Below are 22746 nucleotides of genomic sequence, written 5' to 3' on the forward strand. Positions count from 1 at the left end.
TCTTCTATAGAGTAATAATACAATTTATGCAAATTTCTTTCCAAAACAAATAATTCATGACAAATGTATGATAATCAGAATCTACGGTTAACCATTACAACCACAATACCAGATGGCGTACTAAAAATTATGCATTTGATAAATGAAAATTTGATCGAAAAATTGTACATTGTTGTTTCAATCTACTATGTTATATTTTCTATTTTTGGTGATTAAAAAGAAACATATTGGTTTTTGTAGAGACACAAGTTTTCAAACCACCAAGATGATACTGTTACCCCTGGGTAGGTATTACTTATTGATAAACCAGTGCAGTCCTTAGTGATGCATGATCTGTAAGTGAATACAAATTTATTTTTAGTTATCCAACGAGAGGAAATTGAGTGTAGTTTTCTTTACCAGGTGTGATAAAATTATTTAAGCATGACATGATCTATTATACAGTAAAAGTCATTCTGAAATACCTGGAATACTATATATACCATAGTAAAAATACGATATTATGATTATCCTAATCAAAAACTATTGCTGTTGCCTTGTTTGTACTTTCATATGTCCATTTGTGTTCAACAAATATTTTCATCACTGTTTTCTCAAAAACTGTTAAACAGAATAACTTTTCTATTAATATGTCAGCAACATCTCTGACATTACTTTATTTTTATGACCCACTTAGGGGCATTCATTTGTCCCTCTGTTCGACCATCTGTCCCTCTTCAGGTTAAAGATTTTTGTCAATGTAGATTTTGATGAAGTTAAAGTGAAATCAACTTGAAACTTTGTACACATATTTGTTCCCAATACCTGAACTTTATGATTTTTCTAATTTTAATACCAAATTTGAGTTTGACCCTAATTTCATGGTCCACTGAACAGAGAAAATGATAGTGCGAGTGGGGCATCCATGTCAATGGACACATTCTTATTTCTTGTAGAGGCAGACAGTTGAAGTTATTTTACACTTGAAAATTTGAATATAGATAAGTTATTTCCAAGCATAGCACCATGCAGAAAATAACAAATATAAGCAAAGCAATTGCCATACTGCACAGGTTGAACAATATACGATTAAAATATTTTGATAAAGCAGCACAATCCATAGAAAAATGGGTTTATTTATTTGTTTCAGTTGGTTCTTTGAGGCTTGTACCAGAGAAAAAGCTGAGTCATACTTGGCCATAGCAGCAGAAAGAAAATATGGTGATACACTTATGAGAGAAAGTAACAGGTTCAAACAAGACGGCAGTTATGTTATAAGTAAAAGACTTGTGAAACAGGGGTATGTGTGTCTAGAGCTGAAGTATATATATAAAAATAAGGAGATGTGATATGATTGCCAACGAGACAAATGTCCACCATAAAATCAAATTAAACTGGATGTTATAAATTACAGGCAACCCTATGATCTTCAACATAGAGAAAAAACACATACCATATAGTTGGCTTTTAAAAGGCTCCGACATGAAAAATATGAAACAATTTTCAGAGTCCTTCTTTGTTTAGTAAAAAGTAAATTATTTTTTGATGAGGTCAATATAAAAGGAAATAAGTGTATCTATAATGAATAATTTAAACAAAAGCTTCAGCAATACAAAAATATTGTTATATCAAGTATTGTGAACGGTTAAAAAACCTTGTTAAGTTATTTAATAGCAGAAGTCTATTATAAAACATATCATATCACAAATAATCAAAACTGTAAGCTATTTTTTGGAAGGAAACTATATCTAATTTCAGGAGGTCTTCTATAGAACACTATGAAGTTATACGTGTGGAGAGAGGCTACAAGATCAAAGTTGAAAATCAAGTTAGTATTAATAGTGTTTTAACAGGGTGTTTCTGTAGTTACCCTGTTATACATTGATATGTGAATCTATAACAGGGCCAATACTGACATTTCTTTTAAAATGGTGCATTTTTTTTGTGATCAATTGAGGAGCTGGCTTTCTTCTTGTAAAAAAACCTTTATACATGCTAATGCAACTCATTAGCAATAATATAGCTTAGTGAGATGTAAAACTGATGTTCCTTGGAGTGACTTATCCTGTATTGTTCCTGTGTAAAGTGCTATTGTTTTCTTTATTGGTTTATGGACCAAAACTCTATAGATACCAGCAGGGCAAGATCATCAGTACTGAAGGTATTGATTTAACTATGTATTGGTTAAATTTATGATACTATTCACTAATTTTGGTCAAATGCGAGATTTTGCTTTTCTTTTTAAACAATAAATGTTTTAACTTACAAAGTCAACAAAGGAAATTAACTCTTGCTCAAATAAAAGTGGATTGAAAACTGTATATTAAATAATGTTTTGAATAAACAGTTTTATTTTAATGTCAAGCCAGCAACAGTTTGTTATGGAAATATGGCATTCCTTTCATACTGTCAGCATTTAGGGTCAATCTGTGTTTAAAGTTTTACATACATTAATAAGTTTGTCAAATTTTCTTTGAATGTGATGTAACGTATACTTTCAGCAGCAGTTGCAATCAAGACTCATTTTTCCATGTAACTGTTAACAATTTGTTTCCAATCTTTTTACTTAGGAGATAACTGTATTGTATTTTAAGCTCCGACGGCATCAATTGGGGATTTGATGGTCGCAAATTAAGTTTACTGGCGACGTGTTAGCGAGACAGTAAACGGGTATTTGCGACCATCAAATCCCCAATTGATGCCGTTGGAGCTTAAAATACAATATTGTTATCTCCATTCTAATGAAACTGACAGAAAACAACGTTAAAACATGCATTTAAAATCTGTCAAATACTGTCTATGCATGTGCGTACGTCCCATAGCATCAATTGTCAATTGATGCCATGTAAATATCAAAATGAACGTTACAAACGTTGTTGCATTAGAAATGTATTTTGATGTAAGTGATCTCTTTTACAGCATGAGGCCATGAGAAATTTAACAAGTGTGATGAATTACTTTGTGACAACATCAGGAACTTATAGTACAAACCCTCTTACAACTAATCGCTTGAGTGACTTTGGTATGGTTGAAGACCCATATAATACTGGAAGATTACAACCTGCAGGTAAACATGCAATATGCAACAGACCATGTCTGTAAAAACAGATTTGAGAAAGAAAAAAAGTGACCATTTGAATGCTGGGTTTTTTGTTGGAATTTATTATTACAATGGTTAAAAATAAAGAGAATAATTTTTGCAATTTAAGGAAATTTTACAAAACAAAGGTTGCAATCAAAGTTTAAAATCTGAGTTTTCTTATTTGCAAAACATTTCCCTTCACAATTTTTACAAATTTGTAAGATAATGCAGGTATTATATTCTACAGGAGAAAATATTAACTAATATTCATACAAAAAAAAATATTTGAGAAAAAGTGAAAGTAGATCATGGTAATCATGAATAATTTTAACAAATTTCAAATGTATTGAATATTTTTTAACAGAAAAAGAAGGTGAGAGAGACAATACAGAAAAGCTTAGTTTAAATGATTTGACTTAACACAGTAACATAGTTTTATTGTGTTTTCACTATTTTACACACTATGGATTTCTTTTTATTCACTTGGATACCAATTTACAGGCATTATATTAGATTGACTTTTTAGCTGATATTATTGGTATAAATGATGATTAAAAAAGAAAATTTTATTTGAAGCACATAATTTGGTAACCATTAATTAAATAAATCCATAGTATAATATGTTGTGGCCTTCTTTTGTGTTAGAGGACCTATTACTTTGGGGTAAGAGTTTAAGTATGGAAATATTAGACTCTCTTTAGGTTTTGGTTAAAGGTTAGCAAAAGGCATACATAATGTTTGGTTTCATGTAGGGGTTGGTAAAGTCTATAATAATGCTGGGGTCCAGAAAAGGGTAGTGGTTTGGAAAGGGTATGGTTTTAGATCAGACAAAGGCTCTATTTCAGCTAGAGGCTTTTGAATAAGGTAATGGTAAGAGTAGAGTTATATTTATCATAGGTTTTGGATTAGGTAATGGAAAGATTGAGAAAGGGAAAGGATGTCGATAAAGGTTAAGGTAATGTTTTTGGGCAGTTGGGGTAATGTCGAGATATTGCTTGGGTCAGATATAAATTAGGTCAGCTTAGGTTTAGGGTTGTTTAAAGGTTAAGACTATAGTTAGTACTATGGTTAGAGTAAGAGCTGGGGAAGATATTGGAATAGGCCTATATGGTCAGGTTCCTATAATGCAAAAGAAGGCCAATGTTGTTCTCTGATAGGTTACTGCTGTCATTAGTGGAGTAAATTTTACATTTTTACATTTTTGAAATACACTCAACTCAGCACTGATCTACTCAATAGGATGCTATAAAGGGGTAATGTTACTTGACAACAGAAACTTTTAATTTTATTGAGGTTTACTGATATAACCTTGACCTTTCTTCTTGACCTTTATGTGTATTATTCTTTCAAATAGAATAACCAATAGAACTTTTATGGAAAAAATAATTTTCTTCAAATTATCAGCTACCCCTTTATAGCAATGGAGTTTATAATGTTAGGTGTTCGCATGTTTCTGTTGCTTTTTCTAACCCACTGACATTATTTTATACAGATACAGTAGCAGACATACTGAATGAACCACCACCAGGTAATGTTTGTGTGTCATTCCAATCTACTTGTATTTGTTATTGAATATTTTAATATTGCTGACAGACTCTAAATAATATAATTTTTCTACAGTTTACCTACTCTGAGGTAGGACATTCTGGTACTTGGTCCAGTAAGAGCACCTAAAAGAAGTATAATCAGGCTTAGAATTGGGATAATTTGGGGGGAAAGTAAATGTTTTGGTATGACTTTGTGGTGTCAAACCAATATTTTATCCCAAAATTGCACCAATTGTAAGCTTGATTCTTCTTTTTGTGTTCTTACTTGACTGAATACCAGAATTTCTACCATAAATTCTATATAGTTAGCCTGTCGAAAAATTAAATACTCCAGAGTCAAAAGTTTGTGATATGAAAAAGGGCTTTTGTATCCTGAAACTGATTCATTACGAAATGACACTAATATATGCACGTTACAAATGAAATAAAGTTGTCTCCCCTCTCACAAATGTCTTGGAAGGTCATACAATTTAATTGTTTTTTTATTACACTGGTTGATGTCAAAAATCATTTAGTTATAATGACAGCAAGGAATAGAATCTTTAATCTGAAATTAATAGCACATCAACATGAATAAAAAATAAAGAATATAAATTTGTACAAAAACAGTTATTTTGCTTTGAAATGTACATATTACCAAATTGCTTTTAACTCTTGATGAATATTTTATGTTATAAGGTTTTAGAAGTAACTCTAACTGTATCTACTATTTGTTCAGCAAGAAGTCTACGATACTATAAATCTAAATGGATTAAGATATATCAAATATTTTTCAGAATTTCAGTGAACTTAGGTAAAAATGCTTTAAGCCTGATATTAATTTTAATAGTACAAGATAGAATATTTACTTTTTGGTTACTATAATGTTAAGGTTTATTGGGTTACTTTGCATGGAATTTCTACAGTTACAGTTAGGCTTGTGTGACAGTATTGCTTATTTTTATATATTTCTTTTAACATTAGGGTCTTCTCAAGGTGAATTTTTTATTTAGGTTGTTTGGTTAGAGGATATTTTTTAATCTTTTTTTTTAACCTAAGCATTTGATAACAGCACCAATATTTAGCTGAGATGACACACTGGAATCACTTTTGTTATTTTGTTTCTGTGTTGTCTGTATCACACTTTGTTATTCCACCAAACTAGCACAGAATTTTTTAATAGGACATCAAGTTGTGCACCTGATATTAGCTCATCTGATACCTGGCCCAAAGGTGTGATTTTATACCATAACATTGAATCTTCCCATGGTATCAAACCATCCTTAGGACCACATAACACATATTGGACCTGCTCTTACTAATGAAACTCTCAAATTAGGACTGTAATGCTAATACTCTAAACATCAAAATTGATTCTTTCATGACCACGTTAGAGACCTAGAAAATACCCAGCAAAACATTTTTTGAAAAAAAATAAACAATATTAATGTTAAGATTGCTCATATATTCAATGCTTATATTTAACTGACTGATGAAAAAAAAAGTTTATGCATCATACCGAAAATAACAATCTGCCAAATATTAACTCTTACTGTTTAATTTTAATCTTAATCTCAGACCAAAATTCCTTACCCTTAAGCCTTACCATATTAAATCCTAACTCAAGGTGATGAGTAACCTAAAGTAAAAAGAAATTTATAATGTATAATACTGAATTTTATTTTATTTTAGCTTTGCAGTGATCCCAAACATCTTTTTGGAGTTATGCTTGATTTTTTTTTAGAATAGATCTTTACTTGTACTTTTCAAACCTGTATTTATTTAGATATAAAAGGTACAGAAATATCTGTTGCCAATAAACTTGTGATAGATAACATACAAATTATTCATACATATGGTATAGGTTCACTTTTTGGATAGTGGTTTTATATATACGGTATATAAAGTTTGGTAATATTATTTAATTATAAAAATATTGTTTTTTCTTCAACTAGAGATGATACTTTTCATTAGTGAGGTATCTAGTTGTTTTATGTTGTGAAAGTACCTTAATCTTTTAGGTACTAATTTCAGTCAATATAACCTTATTCAGTCCTAAAAATTTGAAATTTAGCTTTTCGTTTTGATAATATTCTTTCATTACTAAACAGTTGAATATGTTGAGTTTATGATATAAATGATTTGATAGTAAACATGGTTACCAGGAAAAGTTGTGTAAGATGCAGTTAAAAACTAATTCTTTGTTAAAGTTAGATTTGATACATTGCATCCTGCCAATTTTTTTTTGATAGTTGAAACCATTTGACTTGTTATATTAAAATAAATAGTTATGCATTCTTTCATTTAGATTATGAAGAACCAGTTCCGTCCAGACCACAGCGCCAAGGATTCAAAACTGTGACGCCTTCAAGTGCCAAATGTAAGATCTTACACTAGAAGATATGCAGAACTGAACAAAAAAAAGAATACATCAGTGTAAAAGCAACCCTACAACATAAAATATATATACATAACAAAAATAGAGAACAAACCAAACAATAACATTAATAACATTAAACCAAATGTATATAGAAGAAATTAAATGTTGAATACTTTGATCCTGAAAATTATTTTTAGACCTAGGACTAATTTCTGTTTGTTTTTTAAAAAAATATGTGAAATAGAAAATGAATGTAGCCCAAACTAAAGATAGATTTGTTTGCCAGAAATTCCAAAACAAGAACATTCAGTACTTATTTTACTGATCAACTGTATTGCCTTATTAGACAATAGAATGGAATAGAGAGTAAAACCAATCCTGTACTTTTATTGTTTTGCACAATTTAAAAAAACTTGATACATTTAAATGACAGCGGTAGATGATGATTATGATAATTCATGTGAGTACATATTTTGAAGATTCTTCAATCTTAAATAAAGCATGAATTTCTGCATGTGGAAAGCTAGATATTTGAATTGGGGTCAGGTAGCATGAAAATTGCATGTAAAGGAATGACACTAAACAATAATGCACGTAAGGTCTTTTGCCAGAAATTGTATAATTCTTGGTTATGTAATTGCTACTACAAAAGGGGGGACAACTACTGTCTTTAAAATGCTATTGCCAAATATAAAATATGAGAAGCAAGTGAATGAGGAAAAGCAAATTATACATCTTGTGCTAGAACAACCTTTAGTTTTATTGAAATCATGACATATATGTGTAGGAAAATGAAATTATGACGATTTTTTTTACCATACTCTAAGAATATTGTCCTTCTTTAGTAATTTTACACACATGCTATACATATTTCATATAACGAATTGGAATGGGTTGTAATTTTTCAGTAATTAGTTTATGCATCAATGCAAGGGTGTTTTGTGTATATTTGTAGCAAGTTACAGTGAAGAAAGTTCTGGTATATACATATTCTATTGTTCTAACTTTTATGAGAATAGAATAGATTTTAGTTTGATATAACTTTTTTTGGTCACTGTAATACATACCCTGCACAAAGTATACTCGTTTGCCACATTTTCTTTAAGTTTTATTTTTTTTATTTACTAGTTAGTAATATATGCCAAAAATTGTCAAATGTCTAAAGATTTTGTCATGCAGGAACTTTTTATATTATAATAAGAAGATGTGGTAGGATTGCCAATGAAAAAACTCTCCACCCAGAGACCAAATGATGTAAAAAGATGTTGTTTTTTAGCAAAAGCAAAAAAATAGCTTGTTATATGGTATAGGTTTTGCTCATTGTTAAAGGCCATACAGTCAGCTATTCTTGTCTACAGCCTTTCCTTTGGTCTCTGGTGGATAGTTTGTCTAAATTACAAACTTCGTCATATTTTTATTTTTATATTGATAATTATTACATAGATTTTATTTTGGCAAACTTATTTTACCTGCTAAGCTAAGTTTGAATATAATTTTTAAATCTACCAATTTGATCGATTTGTAAAATAAATCTTCGAATTAATATTTTTTGTCAGTAAATTTTTTAAAGTTTCAATTTCATGGAAATGATCTATCCACAAGTTAAAAGCCAATAGACATTTCTCCTTTTACAGTAATTAATTCCAAGATACATTCCAAATTTAACAAGTCTTTTACATGTATGTTGTGTCAAGACTTTCAAATAACTTTTCACTCATTTTCCAAGAAGAGGCACATAACTGTTATAAACTTCTGACTGTCCATCTGTTCAGAAAATAAATCTGTCAAAATTCTTTTAGAAACTATAAGTCGTAGTTTCTTTAAATATGGAATAAAGCTTCCTTTAAATATGCCATACCATGTGACACATTTTCAGCAGTTTCTTGATGTACTTCCCCTTTTTTGCTAAAATGGTTTGCACATATAATGAATTTTTAACCTATTATTTCATCAGAACCTACAAGTCATATGTCTATAATATATAGAAGGGATAAGTGAGTGAGCAAAAGCAAATTATACATCTTCTGCCAGAACAACCCCTCGTAGCATTCAGATCATAAAGTAATTGTTGGGGAATATGAAATTATGACCAAAAATTGATGCCTTAAGAATAAACCATTCCGGTTTGTCAATAAGACAAACCATTTGTTTTGTTGACAAACCAGAATGGTTTATTCTTTAGGCATCAATTTTTAACCGGATTTTTGTGACAAAAATGTCGGTTATTGATTTGGGGATGTACTGGGGGCGGGCGGGCAGACGGCAATCAAATGTTGTCTGTGCATTAACTCATGAACCATTCAACCAAAGCTTTTAAAATTTTAGTATGTTGTTACTGACAACTAAATGAAGGTCAAGTTGAATAATGGCGATTTTGACTTTTACCATTCAGGAGTTGTGGTTCTTGAAAGATGGAAAAATGGAGTTTCCAGTCGTGTCCGTGCATTTACACAAAAACTGTTATACCAAAGCTTCCCAAATTTAAATATGTTGTTACTGACAACTAAATAAAGGTCAAGTTCAATAATGGCGATTTTGACTTTTACCGTTCAGGAGTTATGGTTCTTGAAAGATTGAAAAATGGAGTTTCCAGTTGTGTCCGCGCATGTACGCAAAAACTGTTCTAACAAAGCTTCCCAAATTTTAATATGTTGTTACTGACTACTAAATGAAGGTCAAGTTCAATAATGGCGATTTTGACTTTTACCGTTCAGAAGTTGTGGTTCTTGAAAGATTGAAAAATGGAGTTTCCAGTCGTGTCCGTGCATTTACACAAAAACTGTTCTACCAAAGCTTCCCAAATTTTAATATGTTGTTACTGACAACTAAATGAAGGTCAAGTTCGATAATATCGATTTTGACTTTTACCGTTCAGGAGTTATGGTTCTTGAAAAATTGAAAAAATGGAGTTTCCTGTCGTGTCCGTGCATTTACGCAAAAACTGTTCAACCAAAGCTTCCCAAATTTAAGTATGTTGTTACTGATGATAAAATGGAGGTTAAGTTGAATAATGACGATGTTGACTTTTACCGTTCAGGAGATATGGTTCTTGAAAGATTGAAAAATGGTGTTTCCAGTCGTGTCCGTGCATTTTCTTATGAACCACTCAACCAAAGCTTTTGAAATTTTTATATGTTGTTACTGCTGACAAAATAGAGGTCAAGTTCAATAATGACAATTTTGACTTTTACTGTTCAGGAGTTATGGTTCATGAAAGATCGTAAAATGGCCTTTCCATTCACGTTGTTGCATTTACTCATGAACCATTCAATCTAAGCTTTTCAATTTTTAATATGTTGATACTGATGACAAAATGGAGGTCAAATTTGATATTGACGATTTTCACTTTCACCATTCATCAGTAATGGTTCTTGTGATATTGCCAGGACACAAATAAATGTTATTAAATCTGGTTTGCTGTCGTTGTGACAGCCTCTTGTTGGTCATAATCTAAGTTAAAAAAATAGTGGATGGAGAAAATACTATATTGATATGTTTGTCCCTCAACAAAGTCATGTAGGCAAGCTATGGAATGCTGTTACCAGTTATGATAGCTTCAACAGATGTTAAATTTAGTTCAGGCAATTTCAATGAGAGCCACTTAGATATTTGTAAGACATTATAGTATTACCACTTATTGCCATGGAGATTATTCGGCCCCATCCCATCAGTTTTGGCCAATTGACTTTGAAACCTTTGGATAGTTGCATATTACTCTGGCGAGACATATCTCTGTGTCAAAGTAATATGTATATGTGCATGTCTGTTAAGAACGACACAATATCACACCACATCTGTGTTTGAATATAGAAAAAATTAGAATGTCAAAAAATATTTAGATTACATATGTTGCATGTTCACTTGGAAGAGAAACTATCTTTTAAAATCCCTGCCTACAATGAAATATAGCTACTTGTATGTATATGTTAAGCTCTTTATTTACAGCCATAGCAAACTATTCATATAGTCTGCTATCAATGGATTTCAAAATAAATGCAATGTTAAGAAGAGGTGAAATGAAAAATTATTGCTATATGTAAATCACTAAAAATGTTCAAAACTGAACATTATTTATTTAAATTTTGGTAATAATAATTGCATTTATGTTGAATTTGTTAATTTGGTGTGCTTTGCCTGAATACAAAATATCAACCCATAAATATATGGCTGCTTTTTTTGCCTGTAGTTCCTTACCAGCAAGCACGCCATTCATACAACACAACAAGAGCTGCTAGTGATTATAAAGTACGAGCAGGGAAACCATCACTGGATGATATCCAAACAAACATCAAGGCAGCAGGTTTGTCAATGGGGTTATCTTGTATGGATATAATGTATACTGTGGATTCGTTGTTTTCTCATAAACCAATCGTCTTGGACCAAAATTATGTATCATGGATACTTGATATATTGTTTTTTTTAATTAATTCTGCAAACAATCTTACATGAAATTCTTTTTCATTAAACTCCTGAATTTCTGGTTCAACTCTACCCATCAAATGTATGACATTAGAGCTAAATATAAAATGATGAATCCACAGTTAGATAAACAGTGACTGACCAAGGTTTCAAGAATTGAATGCAAAAAAGAGTCATTTCATTTATATATACATGTATGTCTAAATTACATGTTAAGAAAAGGGAGATAATGAATGTCTTTTATTTTGCTCTATGCATGCAATGTTTTTACTACAAACGCAATTGTAGAATAATAATTAGTGAAAGAATGAGATGTTTGCATTGGTCTATTGAAATAAAAATCTTGGTCTGCATCTATCATCACCATTTTAAATTTCCAAAGTATAATATTTTATTGTATGCAGTATTTGGTGGTTTCAATCATATACTTATCACATTATTAACATTACTGAGACATTGCTTTTTACCCTTTAAACATATTTGTTTTCTTTATTTTGTAAAATCCTCTTGATTAGAAGTTGCTTTATTTATTTTTATCCTATAATCAAGTTAACCATATTTTATGATCCTTTGAAATTTAAGTTGTAAATTTTCATGAACCATTAAAACTATATAATATAATCAAAACATACAAGTTTTTGACTTTGCACAAGATGCCAGATGATTTAATTCACTTGAGAACTGTGAATTTAGAAATTAATGTATAGATTGTCATTTTTTTTTTAAATTGACATCTTAAAATATCAGCCACAAGCCACTGTGTGAACCTTTTTTGCAAAATTTGAAATGAGTGCAGCAAAAGAGCAAAAATGATTCACATTGTGCTGAGTTGTATATATTTTATGATAACTATCTGTAGAAAATCAGATCATCTTTTAATTAGTCTATTACTTGTTCGTTCCCCTATTCCTTAGACTGTTTTATGCCTGATGAAAGCAATCTTGATAGCATCTTCTCACACATTGGGACGTTGTTGGTTATGCCTGCTTATATCTCAAAACAAAGATATGACAACTACAGATTCACTGAGCAAAGTGATATAGGCAAAGGGAAGTTAATAAGTATCAGATATCAGAATGTGAGTTATTGCAATACTTACTAAATTGCATTATCGGAATTAACAAAAAAACCTGTAAGTCAGATTTCTGAATTTATGAAAATCTGAAATTGTCACATGAAGTCATTTAGAGTGATGATTTCCAAATTATTTTTGCATAAAAGGCCAACTGTCAGCTTTGGCCTTCACTTTGCATAAGTTATGAATGTAAACATTTATGAAGCAGGTGTAGGGATATTGCAGTGTAGAACTTCAGCATTGCATGAGTATACATAAATGGGCTAAGCTTTAAAATGTCTAGACCAATGCTTACAACAGATATTTTCTTGTATTGATATATTTTTTTTTTGTCAATTCTCCTAACAGGTATATAACTGATATTTGGTATGAAATTGCATAATGATTAAAGTTACTGATGAAGTTAAGAAATTGTTCTGCTTGAACACCTTCTGTTCAAATTTCTTGTCAAAAGGGTTCCAAAGGTGGTGTTGTGGTGATTTTTTTACTGTGTTTACTTAATTTTGAGGTTTCAAATGTTACTATCAACAAATAAATTTATTTTAAAAGTATAAGTGTCAATAGTATGAAGCTTTGAAACAGTTTTCTTTAAAACTATGTAAAGGAGTCAGAAAAATCAAGTATTGCTTGCACCTGAAAGAACATTCAGGTTTCATTGCCACGTCTTTTATAAATAACTACCTGTGTATGAATCAGTCTATTATATTTTAAAATGAATAAAAACAACTGTCTTTTTGTCATATGTTGTTAAAAGTTATAAAACTGAAATGATATATATCAATATTTATCTTCCCTACAGCTGCTATAGATATGTTTGATAAAACAATCGACCCATTTGATGAACCTGCTAGGGCTGAGGATTATATTAATCTACAAGATCTACAAAGACAAGGTAAGAGATCACTGAAAATCTTTATTCCAATATCTGCGCTTAAAGCCAGGCTTCTACACATTTAGGACAATTCAGTCCTTGACATTTTAAACCCTTATTAGTTGATGTATCAGCACTTTCTTCAGTAGAATTAGGGCCAATTAGAACTTGACATGTGAAACTCTTAGTTGACATATCTGCGCTTAAAACAAGATTTGTTTAGACTTAAGGGTCATTCAGATGTAAATATTCGAAAAAAAGACCTGGTTTATTTTTAAAGATCGTGTTATCACCTCTTAGATGTTTTTGTTCTTCAATAATGGAAGTATACCTGATTTTGGTCTTAGATTAACAAGATTAGATGTTTTCTTTATGTTCATTTAAAACATGCAAAGGTTTCATATGTAAAAAGTAAAATAACGAAAAATACAGAACTCTGAGGAAAATTCAAAAACAAAGTCTGTAATCAAATGGCAAAATCAAAAGCTCAAACACATCAAACAAATGGATAACAACTCACATATTCCTGACTTGGTACAGTCATTTTCTTATGTAAAAAATGGTGGATAAAACCTGGTTTTATAGCTAGCTAAACCTCTCACTTGTATGACAGTCGCATCATATAGACAACTATGTGTGAACAAAACAAACATACATAATAGGTAAAAATTTCAAAAATTAGGGTACAGCAGTCAACATTGTATTATAATCTTAATGACAAAAAAAAAAAAACAATATTTAACAAAGACACACAAAGAGGCACATAGACAAAGCACATTAGGAAAAATGAAAGACTTAAGTTTACCAAAGCACAGTAACATACTAAAAGGATGTATAAGTACAGAGCCACGTCAGATGTAACAAAGAAACACAAAAAGGCATATAATAGACAAAAGCACATTAGCTAAAATGAAAGACAAAAATACATTTTTTTTTACCATGCTGAACAATAACAAAATGACTGGTTGTATAAGGACAGAGCCACATCAAATGGAAATCACCCCAAAAAAAACTAAATAGTTAAAGTTTTAAACACAAGAAACTTGCAGTGCAAACAAAAAATACTGATAAAATTCAGGGCCAAAAGGCTTGTTGTGGGCAATATTTTTGTGTTTTAGTTTTTTGTGTATTGTTTAGTTAATGTTCCATTGACTTATAGTCTACATCTGCTTGCATACCTTCTTCTATACTTTTTTTTTAAATGCACATAGATATCTGTTACAACAATCCACAAAGTACAAACCTTATTCAAAAATATAAATCCATACTGATTAAATATTTATTTTCTAAGATCACTTCACAAATTATAACTATAAAGGGTCAGGGATTGTTCTCGGAATAAAAATGAATCATAATAAAGCTTTTTTGGTTTTTGATACTTCGAGTCTGAGACTAGTTAGTCAATGTTATACCAGTACCAGATGAAAGAATATGGAACCACTAACTTTGTTCTCAAATATTCAGATATTTTGTATCTTAACAACATGAGCTGTTCACAAAAATTTAAGTCAAGGGAGGGAATATTTATTTGAGTTTCTATTGAGTCACAGAAAAATGAATGCTGAAATATTTGTACTGTGGATTTTAGATATAGCTTGACATTTTATTGTAGAAGAAAAAGTAGAAGAAGACACCCCCTTACACCCTGCACCCCCTGTACCACGATCAACTCTACCCCCTGTACCAAACACAGTTATACCTGCGCCACCAGCACCACACCAAGTTATTTCAAAAATATCATATGTCAATGAAGAGCCAATAATACCACCTGGTAAGTAATCAAGAGAGGAGGACAAAAAAGAACCTTTTTGGCTTAGAAAATGGAGTCTTTGTAAACTGCTTCTAATATGCACTTACTGTGGATTCATTGTTATTTGTTGGACCAATTTTTCGTGGAATTTGTGGATGAAATTGTCACCACAAATTTCAATGTTCAATTTAATACTAATTTTCTGCAAGGTGGTATGCAGTCTTTGTTCAAATCAGGAAATCAAGTATCAACGAAAATGCAATTTTTCCTCAATCCACGAAAATTGATACCCACGAAAATAAATGAATCCACAGTAACATAAGTTAGATGTAGAAATTTAGAAATAATTATTGCAATTCATGCTTTATACTCATTTTGACATGGGTAGGCTTTATATATATGCACTGAGCATAGTTATCTGAGTAATACAAACTTTTTTTAGACTTTAGATTAGTTTTCACGAAAAAATGAGGGAAAAAAACAACAATGCTTGAAGAACTTTGCATACATAATGGAAAGCAAATGTTATAAGAAAAATCAGTACAATTAATTTAACGAAAAAATTTGATGGATAAAAACAACAATGCTTAAAAATCTTTGCATACATAATGGAAAGCAAATGTTATAAGAAAAATCAGTACAAACAAAAGTCTTATCATTCATTGAATACTTTTAGAACTGTGTAAACTATGTTTTTTTCTTTATTTTAGCACCTCCACCACCCCGACATGAGAGGGCTAAGTCAGTGCCAAATTTGGCTCAACAACTACAAACTGCCAAACTCAACCCAGTGTTGGAAAAGAAAGGTAAGAAGCTGCATGTTATCATAATACAATTTAATGAAATTAAAAAAATCTAGAATTTAGAATTGATACTTTAAGTCAGAAGAGCACTAGTTCTACTAGTACTACTACAATGTAGTACTGTTTAGTTTCTATTACTGATGTTTTAATCCATTTATTTTTGATTCATGGAATTGAAAAAAAAATAAAAAAATATAAAGATGTAGGCTTCATAATTAAAAGGTTGATCTATAATTCCACAAGAAAAAATATACACAAATGAATTATTTTTCCAGCTGTTACAAATGCACCACCTCCATCTGTAAAACATGTAGCTAGTACACCAACCTTTCAACCAGTCAACAACTTTGGGGCTAATAGCCCTACGCCACAACAGTTAGGTCTTAGACCAACTAACTACACAAAGCCAGATCCATCAAAGGGTGCAATTATGACATCTGCACAAAAATCACCCGTCACAAAGTCCACTTCTTTTCCGTCTCCGCAACAAATGGGTCTTAGACCTGCTAGAAAAAGTGTATCTTTGGACCCTGAACCAGAGAAAACTGACAATGAACCAGAAATTGATGATTCTCACCCAGGAGGTGTATCTTCCATAGCATCTAGATTTGAGAAGAAAATAGAAAGTATAACGCCACAAAAACAATTGACAGGTTTGTACTGTTTAAAAGAGAGAAAAAACATTGTATCTTGAAATTTTCTGATTAGAACAAGGAATTATTTGATTCTGGAATTATTTTGAATTCTGGAAAATTGATGAGAAATTTACGATGAAAACTAACCCAACTAAATAGGGTTAGCCATGCGTGCATGGCTAAGGGGGGTTAGTTATTTCATACTGAAATGATAGTGGAAGAAAAATTAGCCTTAGCCATTTAGTTGGGTTAATTTTCATCATAAATTTCTAATCAATTTTCCAGAATTCAAAACTATTCCAGATTTAAATAATTCCTTGTTTTAGTTTTATTAGATTTGATCTCAAGATGTTTCAAACTTAGTGGCTTTAAAAAAAAAAAGACTTGTATTATTTGTATATTGAAATAATCTAATAAGAATATTTATTTCCTCCACTCTGACTTCATCATCAGACTGTTTTTGAGAGATTGTATGCATGTATATAAATCCACTTTTAATTAGAGTAGGTCATACTTTCCAATTTATAATAACAAATTTGGTAAAAGTATTTATATAAATCTATTAGATGCATACCTGCCAACTGTCACATTTTGAAGGGGATTTCCACCATGGAGGCTTCCAAATTGAAATTTTTGAAGAGCAATTATGTCCACAATTTTAACAAAACAATTAATTTTACAATGAATAAAAGTATGAAGAAGCCTAAAAACAACATCACACTGAATTTGAAGGCCACCTTGAAGTTTTTTTAGGAGTATGGTAACCATCTTGCATGCAAAACCCCTATGAGCATTTTGAAAACTTGGCAGGTATGTAGATGTATGCAATTGTAAATTTTTGGACCTATATATAACATACTTTTAACAATAATTATATGAAATACTATTTCTCTAAATTCTGTAATTTTTGCAATGTTTATATTATTGTAAAAAATGCTATGCGATAGGTATTGCCAAATAAAACCTTGCATTTTAAATTTGGAAATTTTTATTTTTATGCAGCATTTCATGAATTCTCAATAATTAAACTTACATTCTGTCAATATTTTAATAATTAAGAATTGGATGCTTCTTTTTGTAAATTTATTGGGGTGTAAAAGCGTTGACCGAAGTACATTTTGTATGAAGTGGGGAAGTGCTTCATACTAAAAATGTGCGCACAGTCAACGCTTTTACAACCCTATAAAGTTACAAAAAGAAGCATTCAATACTTATAATTACATTTTTTAGCTATGATCATGAAAACACGAATTTTATAAATTTTGTATTTTATTCACCTGTGCACTTTATTGTGGGACCATGTGCTATCATGAATGAAAAGTGTTATTGAGTGATGCAATTGCTTACGGAATAACACTTGATGTGCAGTTAGCCAATAAAAATAAAGTATTATAATGAAATATACATCTAATGTAATTATTTGCAATTATAACTGCACACAATATCAATTTCTGAATTTTTTCATATATATTTGAAAATAGAAAGAGGTCAAAATGTTTGATATTTTTAGACTGAAGTCCAATTTATCTTTATTTATATACAATGTAACTGAAAGTTATCAAGCTGATATACATATATTACTGGCATTAGAAAAGAATAGTTGGATTATTGGTTTAAGCTTATGTTTGCTGTATGCTATGCAAGATAATTATTTTAGGAAAATCTTGGCGCATTATTAAATAATTTATTTGAAGGTTTCAAAAGACATTCTTTGCATTGATGAGGAATATTTTGACAAATGAAACTCATTTCATCCTTAATGCAGCATCACTATTTTTATAATTTACCTTTCTCTCTTCTTAAGCATATTTTCTATGTTGCTGGTATATGTTTTATTACAAGAAAATATTGTATTGTGGTGTATTTTCCTAGCCTATTTGTGAACCAAATTAGTTTGCAAAGTTTTTTGTCTTTGTATTCCTGACACAACAAATTTGCACAGGGAAGAAGGCTTTCAAGATTTTATTTTAATCGGGTGAAATCAAAGAGAGTAAAGCTCTCCTGAAAACTCACCACTGTATAATATTTCTAATAACTCAGCTCTCGGGCTTTATATTATATGTCTAATCTTTTACATATTATATAAATGGTATATCCTCTATAGGTGTTGGAACTGTAATTAATCAAGCCCCTCAGCCTACTGCTTGTCCTAACACTTCAGAACATTCCTACCTAAATACACAGAGCCAAGAAAACGGTGATAATCCTTATGATGATGCAAAAACTCCAGGTAAGACAAACTTATTTCAGGTGTTATTGTTTTTATTCAGGTACAATTGTTTTATATAGGTGTAATTTATTGTTGGATATTTTTTGGGGGAGGGGGGATGACAATGGATCAAATAGCTAACAGAAAGTAGAATTTGTAAAGTGTAACAATATTTTACCTAACATCAAGAATTCTTAATTCATTGAATAAAACTATAATTAATTGGGTTTGAATGATCAAAAGAAAGTCTTTATTTTCTGAAAAGATTGGATTTTCCAAATATGAAAAATATTGTTTCTGTCTCCATGGAGAATTAATAAAAATGTTGGCCAAAATGTAATCAAATAATGATGAAGGATTTCACACAGGAAAATCAGTTTTTGGAAATTTTAACACAAAGTTTCAAGCAATTGATATTGATAGTATAAAAGGCTGTTGACCCTCTGATGGAAAACTTGACAAACATTAATGGGTAGGTGGGTGTAACCCTCTGTAAAAAATAAAAGCTAAATCCTGATTTCCAGACAAAAAATAAGCCTTTTTTCCAGGACCCTGAATTATTGCAAAAATTTAGGCCAAAACCTCATATCCCCTCAAAAAAACATCCTCCTCCCGCTTTATTAGTTTAGCCAAAAAAAATCTGTAATTTCAATGATACTGGTTATATATTGTTACACTGTATTAGTTATATGTGATCCTAATGAGGTATTTGTGTGTGCAGATATTCATTGACCTTTTATATTTAACTATCAGAGCAATTGACAACACTATAGAATTGACATAACATTGGCTAAATACTCAGAATCTGAAGTAGTTTCAGTAATTTGCTGAAATCCAAATTTAAGATTTTAGTTACCATATCCATGATATTTGTACAATACTTTGAAGTCAAAAGATATGTTGTTTTTTTTTAATTAAATGCACAAATTAATCTGAATAAAAAGAAAGGCATACAAAATTACCACTCATGCAACTCTATATACCAAAGATAGGAGACATTAGAATATTTAGCATACACGAAAAGTTCATTAAGTGGTGTGTAGCAGATATGGTGGAGGGATAGCATTTTTTGCAATTGAATTCACATCACAAACAATGCTTTTCATGCTCTAAAATAAATTGACCTGAAAAGTTCATAGTAATTAATGAACCAGCAAGAATGATTTATGCTGTACATGTTATAAATAGAAACCATTTTTCCATATTCAGCGCTATTTATAAGATTATGCTTTTCTGTGTTTTTTTTTCTTATTTCAGTTCTACATTCTACCTCACATTTAATTCTATTCTTCAAACTTAATAACAAACCAACAATCTCATATATTTCTGTCTTGGCTAATGAATTATAATCCTACTAACCTAATGTAGGACTGAAATAAGATTGTGTCATGTGATGTGTCAAGGCAATGTACAGTATGATACTGTGGATTCATTATTTTTTTTGGGATGCCAATTTTTGTGGATTTCCTTGATAATTTCCTTCAAATTTAAGTGATCAACGAAGTATACATTTTCTACAGGCTTGTATTCAGACTTTGGCAAAACCATGAAATCAAGCATTCAATAAAGTGCAGATTTTCCTCAATCTATGAAAATTGGTACATGTACCAATAAAAATAAATGAATCGACATTATATATAGACCATACAAATTATACTTCAGTCAGCAGAAAAATAGTTTTCTGTACAAAATATCTGTTAACTCCTTTTTGGGTGTGCTTACATTGGCAAATTAGACTAGCTAATTTTCAAACATACTGAATTTTAGTATGTATATATGATAAGTCTTCTGGAATTATTTCAAAGCACTCTCAGTGTCTGGAAGGCAACTGCATTTGTTCCTAAAAACTTTTTGGCAAATTATAGCAATTTATGAAATACTTTGCAGACAGTCTATAGTGCCATTGCATGTCTGTTAAATGTTTTGTGTCTTGTTTAATGTTTTGTGTGTGTTTTATGTTTTGTGTGTGTTTTATGTTATGTGTGTGTTTTATGTTATGTGTGTGTTATGGTTGCACAATCCAGTTTGCTTTTTGCAGTAGCATGTGGAAGACAACGGTCTAAGAGCACACCTACAATCAGCCCTGAGATAAGAGAACAATTAAAAGGTATTGCAGTCTCATGGGTTTTAGACTAATAATTCCACAATAAGCATTTTATATAATATATAAGTGTAACTGTGTTTCTCACAACCCACTTAAAACCATTATTTATTTTTACATATATTATAGTGCTAGTGTGATAATACATGTCTCAGCTTTCAGATTTCACTGGGGGAGGGGAGGGAGGGTTGGCCTTGTAGGTCAACTGGTGTTATGAGTTTGAGTCCTGCTTGGTGCCTAGCTTTAAAAACATTACACTTATCCCCATTGTAAAGCCAATTAAACAAAACACTCAATTTGAATAGTGATTATTTTGGTGTAATAATTTTCGTTTATAAAAAAATTCTGAGAAACCTTCTTGTCTGCAGTGCTTTAACAATCTTTATTTCGTTCACTTGTGCTATTGTAAAATTCTTTATAACATAGAGACATTTTTTTCTTTAAACTAAAGCTTAATCTAAAGTAAAAGTGCTTTTTGTATTATTAGGGCCCCGCCGAAAAGGCGGGTCGCCCTATAGTGATCAGTCTGTCCGTCCGTCCGTCCGTCTGTCCGTCTGTCCGTCTGTCCGTCCGTCTGTCCGTCCGTCTGTCCGTCCGTCTGTCCGTCCGTCCGTAACACTTTCGTGTCCGCTCCATATCTAGAGAACCATAATGATTTCATACTTTATACTTTACATGTATATTAACCACCACCAGAGGGTGTGTCATGATGTATGTACAACTTCCTAGGTCAAAGGTCAAGGTCAAAAACTTTGGTTTCAGTTGACAACCCTGTGTTCTTTGGTGAAGATCTTGTCCGCTCCATATCTAGATAACCGTTATGATTTCAAAGTTTATACTTGTCATCCATTTTAACCACCACCAGAGAGCGTGTCATGATGTATGTACAACTTCCTAGGTCAAAGGTCAAGGTCAAAACCTTTGGTTTCAGTTGACAACCCCGTGTCCTGTGGTGAAGATCGTGTCCGCTCCATATCTAGATAACCGTTATGATTTCAAAGTTTATACTTGTCATCCATTTTAACCACCACCAGAGAGCGTGTCATGATGTATGTACAACTTCCTAGGTCAAAGGTCAACGTCAAAAAAACTTTGGTTTCAGTTGACAACCCTGTGTTCTGTTGTGAAGATTGTGTCCGCTCTATATCTTGAGAACCATTATGATTTCAAATATTATACTTGACATCCATTTTAACCAACACCAGAGGGTGTGTCATGATGTATGTACCACTTCCTAGGTCAAAGGTCTGTCTGTCTGTTGGTCTGTCCATCGCTAACAAATTTGATCCACACTATATTTTGAGAGGACAGCTGTTATTATTTCATACTTTATACCTGACAAACATTTTCAACTTAACATATATATTAAATGTGTCATAATGTATGCATCCTAGGTCAAAGGTCAGTCCGTTGGTCTGTCCATCCGTTCGTTGTTCTTAACAAATTGTGTCCGCTTTACCTCTCGAGAACCGTTAATATTTCATACTTTATACTTGGTGGGTCATAATATATTGAAGGCATAATTCTAAAAATATGTGACAAATATCAATTGGGCAGCATCTTTAAACATTGTTCAAACATCAATCCATATATCCAGAAGTCACCTTAGAGTAGTCAACAATGAGTTCACATCATGCAGTCATATCACTATTATACTATGAAAGTAAGTTGAGAATATTTATCAGTTTTAACTTAAAATCTTAGATTAAAATCACATGTGAGACTATGTAATAACTTCCAAATAATGCTTCATATCAGATTATCCATACAACTTATTTACCCCACATTATTGACAGCGGGGCCCAAAGAGATGGCTCCCATCTCAATGAAATCTAGTACTACTAATGTTTTAATACCCCATTTATGAGCATTATGTTTTCTGGTCTTGTGCGTCTGTCCGTTTTTCGTTTATACGG

General features: G+C 31.2%; 1 protein-coding gene across 8 annotated transcripts in view; it reads left to right on the plus strand.

Moving 5' to 3' along the window:
* Window positions 1-22746, plus strand: part of LOC134715581 (uncharacterized) — a 53216-nt gene that overhangs the window by 25030 nt on the left and 5440 nt on the right. For 2 of the 8 annotated variants that reach the window (XM_063577857.1, XM_063577852.1), the window contains exons 6-19: window positions 241-284; window positions 1130-1279; window positions 1738-1807; window positions 2899-3046; window positions 4554-4589; window positions 6896-6967; window positions 7401-7427; window positions 11154-11267; window positions 13261-13353; window positions 14945-15103; window positions 15793-15888; window positions 16161-16538; window positions 18625-18750; window positions 20768-20836. In XM_063577857.1, coding sequence (XP_063433927.1) covers window positions 241-284; window positions 1130-1279; window positions 1738-1807; window positions 2899-3046; window positions 4554-4589; window positions 6896-6967; window positions 7401-7427; window positions 11154-11267; window positions 13261-13353; window positions 14945-15103; window positions 15793-15888; window positions 16161-16538; window positions 18625-18750; window positions 20768-20836 — 1582 coding nt within the window. Of the gene's footprint in view, window positions 1-240; window positions 285-1129; window positions 1280-1737; window positions 1808-2898; window positions 3047-4553; window positions 4590-6895; window positions 6968-7400; window positions 7428-7922; window positions 7947-11153; window positions 11268-13260; window positions 13354-14944; window positions 15104-15792; window positions 15889-16160; window positions 16539-18624; window positions 18751-20767; window positions 20837-22746 lie in introns of all 8 variants that reach the window. The other 6 variants (XM_063577854.1, XM_063577853.1, XM_063577856.1 and 3 more) reach the window with 6 other exon arrangements.

Source organism: Mytilus trossulus, chromosome 4 (assembly GCF_036588685.1).
Source record: "Mytilus trossulus isolate FHL-02 chromosome 4, PNRI_Mtr1.1.1.hap1, whole genome shotgun sequence".
Lineage (NCBI taxonomy): Eukaryota > Metazoa > Mollusca > Bivalvia > Mytilida > Mytilidae > Mytilus > Mytilus trossulus.